General features: G+C 31.4%; 1 protein-coding gene across 2 annotated transcripts; it reads left to right on the forward strand.

The window, feature by feature from the left end:
- Positions 1 to 220: 220 nt before the first annotated feature.
- LOC143555870 (NAC domain-containing protein 73-like) lies at positions 221 to 3,244 on the forward strand. 2 transcript variants are annotated; one of them, XM_077045344.1, is made up of 4 exons: positions 221 to 667; positions 769 to 958; positions 2,552 to 2,905; positions 2,954 to 3,244. In XM_077045344.1, exons 1-4 carry the CDS (start codon positions 548 to 550, stop codon positions 3,094 to 3,096), a joined length of 807 nt encoding a protein of 268 aa, XP_076901459.1. In that variant the 5' UTR covers positions 221 to 547; the 3' UTR covers positions 3,097 to 3,244. The 2 variants fall into 2 exon arrangements, with proteins under 2 accessions (XP_076901459.1, XP_076901458.1); XM_077045343.1 differs by having other exon boundaries at positions 2,552 to 3,244.
- The last annotated feature ends 11,553 nt before the right edge of the window (positions 3,245 to 14,797 follow it).

Genomic DNA, 14,797 nt, shown 5'->3' on the forward strand with positions numbered 1-14,797 from the left:
CTCAAACGTTTTTCTACCATCATTTCTAGTGTACATTACTCTTTTTAGTAACTAACTTAACTCTCAAGTTTAAGAAAACCCTAGATACTTTTCTATTCTAATTCTATAATTGGTTTCACGGTTTAGCATAATCTTGTACGAGTAAAAAACCCGGTTGTTAAAACATTGATAAATATGAACAAATCCTCACATTTGGCTAATGATATCCTTAAAATGAAAACTTGAAAAGGGTAATCCTTTAGGAAGAAATTCATTATTTCTTTCTAACAATAATTTAAACCAAGACCATAGTGGTACATGTAGGTAAACAGGAGCAATCTACACAATAGTACAAAGCACTAAAAAATAAAAAGAAGATACAATATTCATCAACATAAGGAATTATATACCTTCCCAAATCCTCAAGAACAAATAGTACCACCATCCCACATGTTACACACTATTTTTCACAACCAACTTTGCTTTTGTTAAGTTTCCCCCTTTATATTCTTTCAACTCCTTACCATTATTCATTTCGATCTCCGGAAATCCCCAAGAGACGTAGCCAATGACCTGGTGTAACGGGTGTAGCGTGGCATCGGACGTTATCATTAGGAAAGTCGCAACATCTAATGATAAAACAATCTCTTGCCCATCTTGTGGTCATCAGATCAACAACATCGAAAAGGTTGGTTTTCTCTAGATGATCATGAATCATGATTTTAGTTGTGTTTATGGTTCTATCATTCTAACAATAATATGTATTCGACGTACCGTTTCAATGGGTAGGCTGGAATCCATGACCTTCCAGGGCTGCCTGCTGGAGTGAAGTTCGACCCAAGTGATCAAGAAATTCTTGATCATTTGGAAGCGAAGGTGCGCTTAGACGCAAATATGCTCCATCCTTTAATCGATGAGTTCATCGCTACACTCGAGGGGGAAAATGGAATTTGTTACACTCATCCTGAAAAATTACCAGGTAATTAAATATGTTTAACCTAAAGTCTTTCAAACTTTTGCTGTTGAGATAGAGATATTGTTTAGGTGTCAGGTCGGCATCCAAATAGAAATAAGTTTGTTCTAGATTAAACGTAGTGATATATGTTCATATTCAGTCATTTAGTAATTTTTTTATGCTGGTCCAGAATAAAGTTTATTTTCTATATATATAAGTTCAATAACGTTAAATGTATGTAATGCCAAAAGGTAAATCAAAATTCAAAATTTGTGTGTTTAAAAATTTAGCACCGTCAAAGATACATAAATATAGAAAATTCTGTACGTTTAATTTTATTAATTCACGGTCCGAGAAATAAAACGACTTTATCAACATCTATATTTATTAAAGAAAAATAGACATTAAGAAAACTCATTGAATTAATTAGAAGTTATTGCTAGTAGGGCTTTTCACGAGCCGAGTCAGGGCTAGCTCGGGCTTGGTTTTGAAACCGAGCTGAAAACAGGAGCTTGAGCTCGGCTTGGTTTTAAACCGAGTTGACTTTGCTCAGCTTGATTTGGCCCAGTTTTAAATAATATTAATTTAATAATTTTCGACCAACTACAAAATAGTTCATAACGAGTTCAACCGATACAAGATACGTAAAGAGTAACAGAATACAAATTAAGTTAAAAATAATACATAAACATATATGATTGAATGAAAACATATAATGAGTTCAAATGAGATCTTCTTGTGTAAGAGTTATGTCGTACCTTCACACATAGTGGCGGGAAACACAACACTTGGGTTGGTTAACTGTAGTGAAATTTTTTGTTGTAGTAAATGTTATTGAGGCTAGATCGGACCAATCGTTCCAATAATATTTTCGCCGTCGTCAGTTTTACTAAGGTCGTTCTAGCTAGCTAGTGATGTTAGTACTTTTATCATCTTGTTATTGTTCCCCTCATACACTTTTGCATATACCCTTAAAACAAATCTCCATGATACATGAGGCAATTCTATACACTTATTCGAAGTTAGTAAACGTTGACAATGGTATGATGTTTATAGAGTCGCTAAAATTATTAAAATTTTTTAGGCAGAAGGAGAGAAAATTTAGGCCTTTATTAAAAGAGTTTTTTCTTTGGCTATTTTGGCTTAAAAAATTAAACTTTTAAATACGCTTTATTGGCGATGATTTAGGCCGTCGTGCATTTTTTTTATTAAATTGGACTCATATGAGTTGGTTAATTGGATTTAAACATTATAAATGTATATCTTTTTCAAAAAAAAAAATACGATTAAAAAAAATCTGGGCATCGGGTGATCAGGTCGAGACGGTCGATAAACTAAAATCATCAACATTAAGTACCACAATACCGTATGCTCAACGTTTAAAACAGTTCACCACAATACCTATGCTCAACGTTCAATAACATAGGCTAGTTACATATAGTTGTTTTACATTATAAGTTTGCTTATTTTCTTAGAACTCCAAAACCAACACCATGAATCAGTTATTTCTTAAGTAAACTTTCATAATTTGTGGACCAAAATGCTTAGATGATTTACATGTACCATGACTAGGATATTTGTTATAGAAAATGTAATTATCTTATTAATGACATACAGGAGTGAGCCAGGACGGTTTGGTACGACATTTCTTTCATAGACCATCAAAAGCATACACCACTGGTACTCGAAAGCGAAGAAAGGTGCATACTGAAGTCGATGGGAGCGAAACAAGATGGCACAAAACAGGAAAGACGAGACCGGTATATCTAAACACAAAACTGAAAGGCTACAAAAAGATACTCGTGCTCTACACCAACTATGGGAAGCAAAAAAAGCCAGAAAAAACAAATTGGGTTATGCATCAATATCATTTAGGCAACAATGAAGATGAAAAAGAAGGTGAGTTGGTTGTATCAAAGGTTTTCTACCAAACACAACCTAGACAATGTGGTTCCAACATTGTTAAAGATGGTAATAAATCTCCTATTGTGAAACAAAGTTGTCTAAATGCACATGAAGGTACTAATAGTCCTTACAATACCCCTTTCATCGAGTATTTCAGACCAACTCCGGTTTCTTTTGACAAAAATCACGAGCAAACCGAATTAAATTTGCGCGGTGGATCTTCTGTGGGGACCTTGAGTATATGTAGACAAAAGTAGATGAAGAACTTAGTACTTCGTCATTCAATAAGTCAGGAATGAGTTTAAGTCTCAAATATACACATGCTGTGAGTTAACTCAAAGCAATCTAAAAAACAATTAGAGATTTATGTATACTGAGTAATCCTAGTTAGGGTTCTTACTTAATCCATAACGATACATATTTAATTAACATGTAATAAAACGTTGTCCGCATCAAGTTCCTCCTGTACTTCATTCGTTTAAAGTTTATTTCAATGAATATTTAGTTCCTTTGGATGATGTTGTCTTTTATTTTGTTTGCATATAAATAAAATACATTGCAAACTCATTTGAGTTAATGAGAAAGAAACAAGCCTCATGTTCATCACACATGGTATAAAAACAAGATTACTCGATTCAGATGATCTCTTTTCACTTATTTTAATTCATCGCCTTGTTTGTTTTTATCGTCATTGTCCAGTTCAAGCTCGGCAATGGCAGTTTGATTATGCAATGAATTAACATAATGCTAGTTCATCTTATTGATAGGTCATCATCAGATTAACTCAACCTTTCAAATCATTCATGTCGATAATACACAAATTCCATTTAACCATCATCCTCAAATTGTTAGAAGGTACCCGATTCACAGTGGCGAAACTTGGACTAAGACACCGGGGGGGGGGGGGGGGGGGAACTCAAAATGTATACATAATTTCATAAACGGAGGGGGCCGGGCTCAAATTTTCGGCCGAAACGGCTAAATTTACACTACATATAAAAATTTTCGGACGAAAACGGATAAATTTACACTACTACGCAAGGGGGGGGGGGGGGGCGGGGCCACCCCCGGCCCTAGCTAAGCTTCGCCAGTGATTCAAATCTTCAAGTCCTTGTTCAAAAGTCGAGTCGTGCATATCTTTTAATTCATCGTTTAAACCATTTAATTTTGATCAATTCCTCATGTTGATAATGGAAAACATGATAATATGATAAACCCATTAATTATATGCGTACCCGTTATAGCATGGAGAGTAGTAACCGCATCGGAGAAGGATGTAGAAGACATAGTCGTCAGCTTGATCGAGTTCCCCTTTAGGATGTATAGTTAAGGATGGTGTTAGGGTTTCTGAGAGGAACCCGGTTTAGGAGAGAGGAGACACACAAAATTGTATATGTGTGAGATTAAGTTTTGATGTTAATATTTATCTCTTTTTATATACACCCAAGGGAAAACCCTTTATTAGTTTATTAAATGTAATATGACCCATCAACAATTACCAAACTAATATATATTAAGGTATATTTAATATTTTGATCTAATATTATATAAATGATAATGATGGCCATATAAATATATATATATATATATATATATATATATATATATTTTATTTATTCTTACATTCTCCTACTTGGCTGAATAATCATTTATTATGAGTGTTAGATTAGTCTGATCAGAAGTTAATACTCATTTTAGCTTTAAATTTAAACTGGAGCATAGAAATACAGTCATTGAATTGAGCGTCAGCAAAAGACCCCATTAATCATACCAAAATCCTTATTTAAAACCTAAGTAGTTATGATCAAAATTTTCAAGTAAGCCCTTCAAAACGTTTGATTTGTATAATAATTTGTCTATATGTCATTATGCATGCAGAACGTATTAAGAGACATATAAAATCAAAACTGATGAGAAAAATTAATAGTTAATCATTCATAGTACGATATGCAGTTGTACATGGTCATCAATAAGCCCCTCATGATTATAAGCGCTTTCATAATACTTATGAGTAATAGACCTTAAGTTATAGGATCCTTAAGCATATCAAGAATGTATTCGATATAAAAATTTAGATTCCTTAATTCGTTCATAAACGAATAATTAAGTTTATATCAAAATTTAATGCAACATCTCTCAAACTGTTACTGTTTGAAAAAACATGGTAGCTGACTTTATCACAATAAGTCATCAATATATAATTTATATGGAGTTTATTAAAACTTATAAGTTCACTAATAAATATTCAACAACATTTATTAACAACAACGTTGTAATTAATCAACATACTATGTCGTTATGACTTAGGTTGTTGTTATCAGTTTATTATGACTCTTCCATGAGATAGATTTTTCTACTGACATAAGAATATGTCCCGAAAATTACATTTTCTTATCCCTGAATATGTTCTAATATGCAACGCCAATAAGTCCCTTAGAGTAATCTACCGGTTTGAATGCTCACTTCTTATTTTAAATTATAGTCTTTCATTTCTTTTAAAGATATTTTAATACTCTTTTAGATGCTTCACATTAATCTAGACATATCTAGTGTGTTGCAATTTTGAGTAATATCCGAACGATTATAGAATTGAACCTACATAAGGCTCCTACTTAATGAATCATAAGATTATTATCTCAATGATCCTATTATCCTCTAAATAGAGCAATATTGTTTATTACATGTGTAAGGACCCATTTAAGGTAAAACTTATAGAATAAAAATAACGTCCCTTTGGGTCTATCTCAGAATGTTATGATATCTATTACATAAGGGATATCTCTGAGATCTATCATATCAAAGTATGTACGAACAATGCTTTGACTTATGTAACAAATACTTGTCAGAAGAATGTCATCTATATAAGGGCAAGTTTGTTTTTAGTTGCTCCCACTCATCTTGTGGTAGGTACATTAATCCACTTGGTTTTTGATGAAAATAATTGCATAAAGATTTCATGACATTATGATGTTTGCATTATCTCATATATGAATTTTCTTGACTTACAAACTAAATGTTCTTTGAGCTTCAGTTTATAACTTTTAGGTTTGTTTTATGAACATATAAATATATAATCCGGTTGAATGTTTGTTTTAGCTCTTAACTATTATAAGCTACTAGAACATTAATGATCCTTAAAGAAATCTTTTGTAATATAGGTAAGAAGATTCTTTGATAATTGTTTTCTCCTTGAATATAACCTTTAACAATCAATTGTGCTTCTAGTCTTAACTTTTTTGTTTATTGGGATTTAGTTTAGTTATAAACACTCTTAGGTGATTCAAAGAAATCTCAAATGTTATTCTGACTTATGAAGTCAATTTTGCTAATAATATCTTTATTCCATTCAGAAGACTGATTGATATTAATGGTTTAATTAGAAGATGTATGATTAGTTAACTTTCCAACATCCATTTCAACTTAGGTAAGGAGGTTACATAATCATCAAAGTTAATTGGTTATAAAACCTAGATGACCTCCTGAGTTGATTATTGGGTTTATCAGAAGTTTCTGTTTTATGAATTAGCTCTTGGTTAGGTTGCTATCATTTACAGGATTCTAAGTGTGTAACAGTTGGTGCAGTATGGTGTACAAGAGGTGTAATTGGAGTTAAATTTGGAGTAAATTTTAATGACTCTCTTCCCCCTGCCTCTTGTACTTTTTTCAAATCATTATAAGAACTTTTACTGCTCCCACAGACCTTAAAAACCTTTAGAAAATTAACATACTTAGGGTCAATATTTAAAAACCAATAGATTCTAATAGAGAAACAAGTTAATAATATAAGTTGTTGCAGTTTCTCTTGGTGATGATTAGTTTAGTAAGAAATCTGAATTTGCTCACGTTTAAGCAATAATGAAACTTTTGTAAGAGTACTAGTAAATTTTAAAGAGATAAGTTTTGATGGAATAGTGTTGTGATGCAGCAGTGTCTTGTACAAAAGGTGTAATTGAGATAGTATCAATTTTCACTCCCCCACCTCTTGCAAATCTTGTAAGCTATGATTAAGACACTTAAGACTCCCACTAATCTTTAATATCTCTAGGAAAAAACACAAGAGAAGTTTCAATAATGTACGTGACGTGGGAATCTGTTATATATATGTTAGACTTGATTTGATGTAATTAACGTCCAGATGTCATAGTAAACTTAGGGACATATTTAGAAGAAATCGTATTAAGTATATATGAATGCTCTCTTTAAGACCATGGACCATGGAAGACAGATTATATACAAGTAAATACCTTTTTAAATGATAAAGAATTTATCTATAAATATTTCGTTTGAATAACTTCCACAAATGTAAGTAAAATATAACTTTTGGTGGACCCATACTTATTTCTTAAGCCAAATAATGTTTAGGGCATCTAACACATGATTTAAAATCACTAAGAATGAGATTATAAAAAATCACTCTCAGCAACCATGTCATGATTTCTCATGAAATTTGGTTTTAATTGATGAATTTTATGTCTTATTTGTCTTTTGTTAAATTTTTATTTGCATGATAACAAAAGTTGTGAAAGTATATAGTATCATCTAGTTCTATTTTATAAATGTTTCAACCCAGATATTGATAACAAATAATATGAGAGTTTAAGATAAGAGTGGCTTTATGTTGGCTATGCAAACCTCATAACTGTCATCATGTAACTTAAGTGTTGATACTAAATTATGATTAATCTCTAGAATATTTAAGGTATCATAAAGCGTAATTTGAAGACAGATTTTCCTGGTTCTAATAACCTTAACATTTAAATTAGTCACTAACACTCGTGTTAGTTATTTGTTGATTTCGGGTAAACATATAGAAGTAGACTCAACCAATCATGTGTTAATGAGAATATTATGATTAACATACATAAATATCATTAATATTATACAACTATCAATTTTAGCCGGTTGTTCTTTTTAATTATAGATAGTCTTGTTGCTTATGCCTAATCTAATGACATATGTTTGCAATGAGACTTCTCCTTAGAGAACTTAAAGATGGAAATAATACTTGTATTTTGTCTATGAACCTTAGAATTATTCTCTTTTAAGTTTTAGTGGTAATGAGTTGAATAACATCTTATTTTTCCAGTACTAGACATTTCTTTTCTTGTACATAAGTTGATGATCAGCACATTCATTTTCTTTGGTTCTTGTAAGTGTTATAGTTTATTCTTAAGGCACCAAATTGTACTATTGAAAATTTTAGTATGTGATGTACTAGAAAATTGCACTTATTTTCATGTGTGAGCCCTTAATTTTATGGGTCATGATATTGTACATTATGATGTATTCAGTAATGTCATTTAACCTTATAGTTAGAATTTTAAGTAACGCATGCATCTTAGGAGTTATTTTAATTATTTTATAGATATGAGATTAGTTTTAGAAAAAACTAAATCCAGAATAACTCTATTTGATAGCATGAGTTTATTGATTATCATAAGAGACATTATGTTTGACTCATCCCATTTTTCATGCTCTAGGTTTCTTTATTATTACTATTATTCGAAGGAGCAACGAGATGGTCGTGTCCTGAGGATATCAAAAAACGAGAAGATCTAAAAGTTAATGAAACTCTTTAAGAAGCAAAACATATTTGGGTTTGAGATTAGAGTAGATGATTTGAATGAAATAGTTATTTATAGAAGAAAATTATAGTGAGTAATGTTATGGGATATTACAATAATATATATTAAAATTTATGATCATTAGATTAATGAATGATCATTAATGTGAGGATCATTATATTTTATTGAAGATCAGATATGTCTATTATTAACAGCAAACTAATAAACTATAATTAAATGTTTTACTTAAACAAAAAATAAATCACATTTGGGCAGGATTAGAATTTATTTAAGTGTATGTGTGCAAAATAATTGTAACACATCACCTTTGGGCAGAAATGATACATTTAAATCATGTGGGCAAAATTAACAAAGCTTTGTAACTAGACTTTAATGAGGGGTAGATGTAACACATCACCTTTGGTCAGAAGTGATACATTAAAATTCATTAAAGTAAAGCTTTTATATTTTGTAAAAGATTTTTAAGTTTTAAGTATTGACAAAACATTTAATTAATTAACAATAACGTGTTTAGTTTAGAAAAGTTTTGGTTTTCGGTTTTATAATAGGTTTCAATTCTAATAATGAGTTCTCGGTCGACACTTAAGTTCTTGGTTTTTATTGGGTTATCGGTTTTTAATGGGATCTCGATTTTAATGAGATTTTGGTTTTGATAAAATTTCGGTTTTGTGAGATTTCAATTTTAGGAGATCTCGATTTGCCCGAGATTTCGATAAGCATTAAAATCCAAAAAAGTACTTAAGGTAATAATATTTTGGTTCAAATTGTTAAGGTTTATTTTTATCTCCAAGATTTGTTTAGTATTGAAATTTATATTCTTAATAATTATTCAAATTTCAAAAAATCTTTTGAGATTTGTTTATCCAATTATTTTAGGAAAAAACACAATCATAATCCGAATTTTAACCAAAATATGTATTATTTTAGAAAAAAACCCATAATGAAACGAAGAACATCACCGAAAAAACCATAAATTTTTAACAGGTTTTTAATGTGAAATCGGGTTCTAAAAGTTTTAAACAATTTATATATAAACTGATTTCAATAAGTACATGCATAATAAAAATCAAAATTAGGGTTTATCAAGACTTTAGATTCAAGTCTTCCGGTTTAGATCTAGATTTAATGGAAAACCATGAAGAACCGATTAAACAACATTGCTCTGATACCACACGTTGACCAATTCCTCATGTTGATAATGGAAAACATGATAATATGATAAACACATTAATTATATGCGTACCTGTTATAACATGGAGAGTAGTAACCGCATCGGAGAAGGATGTAGACGACATAGTCGTCAGCTTGATCGAGTTCTCCTTTAGGATATATATTTAAAGATGGCGTTAGGGTTCCTGAGAGAAACCCGGTTTAGGAAAGAGGATGCACACAAAATTGTATGTTTGTGAGATTATTTTACGATGTCAATATTTATCTCTCATTTATATACATCAAATGGGGAAACTCTTTATTAGTTAATTAAATGTAATATGACCCATCAACAATTACCAAACTAATATATAATAAGATATAATTAATATTTTGATCTAAAATTATATAAATGATAATGATGACCATATAACTTAATATATGTATTATATTTATTCTTACATTTAATCTTCTCGTTCAAATCCAACTTATCAAATCAGTATTCATCATTGATTTCAACAAATCAGATCGATTACAGATTAAGTGCTTAATTTGATTAATCAACGTAAACTGTCTTCATTCGATCAGACAATTTCATTTGTCACCAATCAATAAAATTCATTATCAGTGTTGTTCAAATATTCAGATGATCAAACGATTGGAATATTCATTGATTTGCAGTATATATAGTTGTTGATTCATTTGGATTAATATCACTTGACTCGGGCAATTTGGAAAATTGGTTGATTCGAACCAGTTGAATCTTATCAAATTAAAGAAGAATCAGTAGTCTCGATTGTAAATTGTAATTCCTATGGATTAACGATTTTAAAGAGAGGCTATTTAACAATCTATTTCTATGGCCTTAACTCAAACAATTGTTTTGTGTTCTTATTGCAACAAATTGGTCAAATAGAGGTTATTTAACAGTCTATTTAACAACCTTTCTTTACCAACATTGTGTGCAAACGGTTTTTCATTGGACACAAAGGGCCTGGTGGTACTCGTCATTGTATATAAAACAACTGTTTTAATGACAAGATACCCTCTTATCGATGTTTCTTCACATGAAACCTATATAGCAATGATGTGATGAGGCTTTTTTTCAAAACGCTATGTACGTTTTAAGCTTTTGCGACTTGCATTTATCTTGGTTTTTTCTTTAATGATATTAGCCTCTTTTTAAAGTATAATCTCAGAATCTATAATTATTGATGAGCCTATGATTGGAAGATGATTACTCGGCAAGGCAAACTAAATCAGAAAAAGTGAACGACATAAGCATCATTGAGTAAGCCACCCACCCTATAATGGACGACTTTGAGACGAACAAATTTAACCATTGATGATGATTGATATCTCAAAACCCTTCGAATTGAATTTTCAGCTCTTCAATTCTCATTATAGTAAAAAAAAATCAACAAATGTTACATCTTGAAAATATATCCACTTGTGAAGCTTAACTCATTGAACATATTATCAAGTTTCTATAATATTTACCAAAAAAATTATAGGATATAATAATATATAGAGTAAACTGCGGTTTTTATTCATGTGGTTTGTCCAAATTTGCGATTTTAGTCAAATAGTTTTAAATTTATGATTTTCGTCAATGTTGTTTCATTTTACTTGCAATTAAACTCGAATTCAATAACCCTTTAAGTTTGGTCATTAAACCCATCAGCGCGCCCCCTCACGTGAGAGGCATTTTTTGTCCTTTTCTCTCCAAATACAACACAACCCCTCACGTGAGCGGGCTTGCGAATTAGGACCGAGGTTTATTTTGATGAGTTTAACGATCAGACTTAACGCGGTTAGTGAATTCGGGTTTAATTGCAAGCAAATTGAAACCACGGGAACGAAAATCACAAATTTAAAACTATTGGGCTAAAACCGTAGATTTAAACAAACTACAGGGACGAAAACCGCAGTTTACTCTAATATATATAAGATCATTACAAGATGAACATGAAGATCGATTACCTCATCTATGGTTTTTATGTTGAATTCATCATGGTATTATAATGGCGACTTCTAAGCGATAATTGATGCCATGTTTAGATGCTAACAAATTTACTTTTGATTCATCGTGAATTGAGAAAAACAAAGATCTCCAATTGTTTGAGGGATTTTTCTTCATTAACATAACTTGAAGTAGAAATAAGACCTCCCGTGTTGGGGGTGCATGAAACCGTAATTCCGTCAAAAAGAAAGTCCTAGAAGGCTCATAAATGTTAACTCATTGTGGCTAGAACTAAATTGTCATGCCAAAACAACGAACATAGCAGGTTTTTTTTATCATCATCAATGGCCAACTCTTGAGAGACCTTTTTATGCTAAGGAATAAATGACTAACCAAACCACTCTCTTTAGGGTTTACTGATAGCATCTAGCAATCAACCCTCATATGTGCTTAGGATCGCTACATCGAGTCAGACACAAAAGAAAGATCGAATGTCGCAGAGGTCCGAGCCACCATAGTATGTGCACAAACGTAGTGCATTATAATATTTATAAGGGGTATGGTCTATCTTACAAGTCGAGCCCAGCTTATGTTTTAACTGTAACCGATTAATTCGGGCTGTGTTTTATCTCTTAACGGGTTGTGCTTTATCTCATACGTTTTTATGTTTATATGTAATTGTACCAACTTGGACCATTTAAGTGCAAGCTAAATGATTATCTATGAAAACAAACAATATGACATAAGATGTAAAGAAAATTACTTATGAAAACAAACCATAGATGGATTACATAACAAAAGAACATGTTCTCTTAATATGTCCAAACCAGTAGATAAATAGATTTACAAATTCAAACCATAGTAACTCTGTAACTGAAATAGGGTTACAATTGAATTATGTTATGCTAAATTGCTAATTTATGACCACTATAAACCAAAATCTATTCATAATTTACTATTTGGTTCATTTGACCTCGAAAGTCATACGTAGTCCATATCTCCATCCTCAATGTAACAATCTATCATACCTTGGCAACAACTTGTGAAGTCAACTACACCAACATCATGTATGCTGAAAGGGAGGTTTGCAACTGGCACAACCTACAAATTATTACAAACACCATTAAAATGTTAAAAAAAAAAAGAAGCAAATAATTAACAACAGTAGAAAAAACATAATTGGTTTTATACCAAATTACCACTTGATATTTTGAACATGTATCTCAAATTTAGGTCCAGACAATCTTAAATCATATTTATTTACATGATTACTTCAAAACATATTTTATATAGTTTATAACCCACTTTAAACAACAATTACTTCCTATAAGTCAAATAACTTTTAGGAATAAATACATAAATTCGAGCAACAATATTAAAAGTATCTTAATTTTCAGCAACATTGCAATCATCCTACACAACAAAAGAAGAGAATGATCTATAAACATTTGAAGATTCTACTTATTAGAATAGGTAGAAACTAAACTATGATCCAACAATTAAGTAAAAATTTTATACCTATTCTCACCATCTCCAGATGATATAATTCAACAAAGATTATCACCTATAATCAATCACATCAAGGATAGGTACAGTTCCTTGTTTACAGTTGTTAAAATGCTAATCCTTTAGTCCATTCATTCCTATAGAGCTGCCAAGGTTTAGCCACACTGAGTTTGATGTTGTTAAGATAGCTGTCACAAATTAATGTCAACAATTTAACTTTAGGCTCATATCATATTTATGAGTTGCTTGTACGTTTCCAAGCACCACAGTGAGTCCGTCATCATCGCCGAAGACCCAAAGGGTGTAGCACAATTGTCAAAGCATTCGATCTATCAAACACCCTGTGTGCAATGTACATAGGCTCAGAAAATCATCACCTTTCTAAAACTGAAACGGACAGGCGCATTTCATTGAACACCACATCTATCATCACAATGGACGCAAGGCAAAACACATTGTTCTATATATCAACTGACTTCGGGTTAAAAAGAAGGTGACGAGTTAAGGCAAAACTTGGGCGGTATATATTTATATTACCTTATAGTTACTGATTTACTAAGGTAATTATGGTTTTAAATATATATTTTGTATGTAATAACATATTGTTCCTTTTTGAATGATCATGAGCGTATAATTAATTCTATAACTTTCAATCTTCACCGACATTCCCTCTTTCTCCAACTCACCCTATAATAAATCTATATTAATTAAGTTTATATATTTATTTAGTGATAGAGTTACGCATTGAAGTTATTATGTCACAGTGAAGTAAATTGGGCGGTGTCATTAGCTTTTCTACTACTAGAGCCGGCTCCGAGAAAGCAAAAAAAATTTAGGGTCGAAGACGAAATTTTCTTTGGGCCTTAAGTGAAAAGAGTATTTTGTTGAGTTCAAATAATTTAATTTTTATATGGGTTTACTTGATTATAATTGGGTTGTGTAAAAAACTTTTATATAAAAATATGAGCTACTCGAGATAAAAAGCTCGAAACGAGCCGAGCTTTCTCATGCTCGAGCCCCAAATAAAGCTCGTTTAGCTATCGAGCTCCCGCTTGAGCCTGCTTGCTTGTTAATCGTTGAAGCAGAAAAGAAAGAAAGTTGGGTTATTGAATTTGAATGTGTGTATGGGCAGAAAAGAAAGAAAATGGTGGACTTGGTTTCAACTGTTTGTTTGTGTTTAGCTATCGAGTTCTTTGTTTTTTTTTTAAACAGAGTATTTCAAAATAAATATGAGAAAGAATTACTCACATTTTCCTCAATGGCGGATTGGGCGTCGGACGGACTTGTCATTTGGGTGTTCGAATATTACAGAGGAAGAAGGGATGGAAAGAAAATATGTAAAAATCTTCGAGCTGGAGTATGTAAAAGTTCACAACACGGTTTACATTTTAGTTTTTTTATGTAAAAATCATCAAACATAAAAAAACATGTAATAGAGAAAGAAATATGACTAATATTATTCATTCGTTTGTAAAGGGCATTTCGGTCATTTTAACACCACTTAATGATCTAACCAACTAACGGTTTGTTAGAATAAGATTGTTATTTCTGGTAATAAAGCTGAAACTTGGGATTGTCACGAACGATCAGATTGTTAATTGAGATTATTGTTCACCAACGTTTAATTTAATGGACCTTGAATTATTAAAGGTAAAGCTCGGGTTGATGTGTTCCCATCTCCATGACAGAATATTCAATGGTTGAATCTTGCCACCACGTCTTTGGTGTTCATCCTTGACTTGCAAACAAGTCAAA

Source organism: Bidens hawaiensis, unplaced genomic scaffold (assembly GCF_021521415.1).
Source record: "Bidens hawaiensis isolate Kalapana, Puna unplaced genomic scaffold, B.hawaiensis_p1.1 tig00018403_1, whole genome shotgun sequence".
NCBI lineage: Eukaryota > Viridiplantae > Streptophyta > Magnoliopsida > Asterales > Asteraceae > Bidens > Bidens hawaiensis.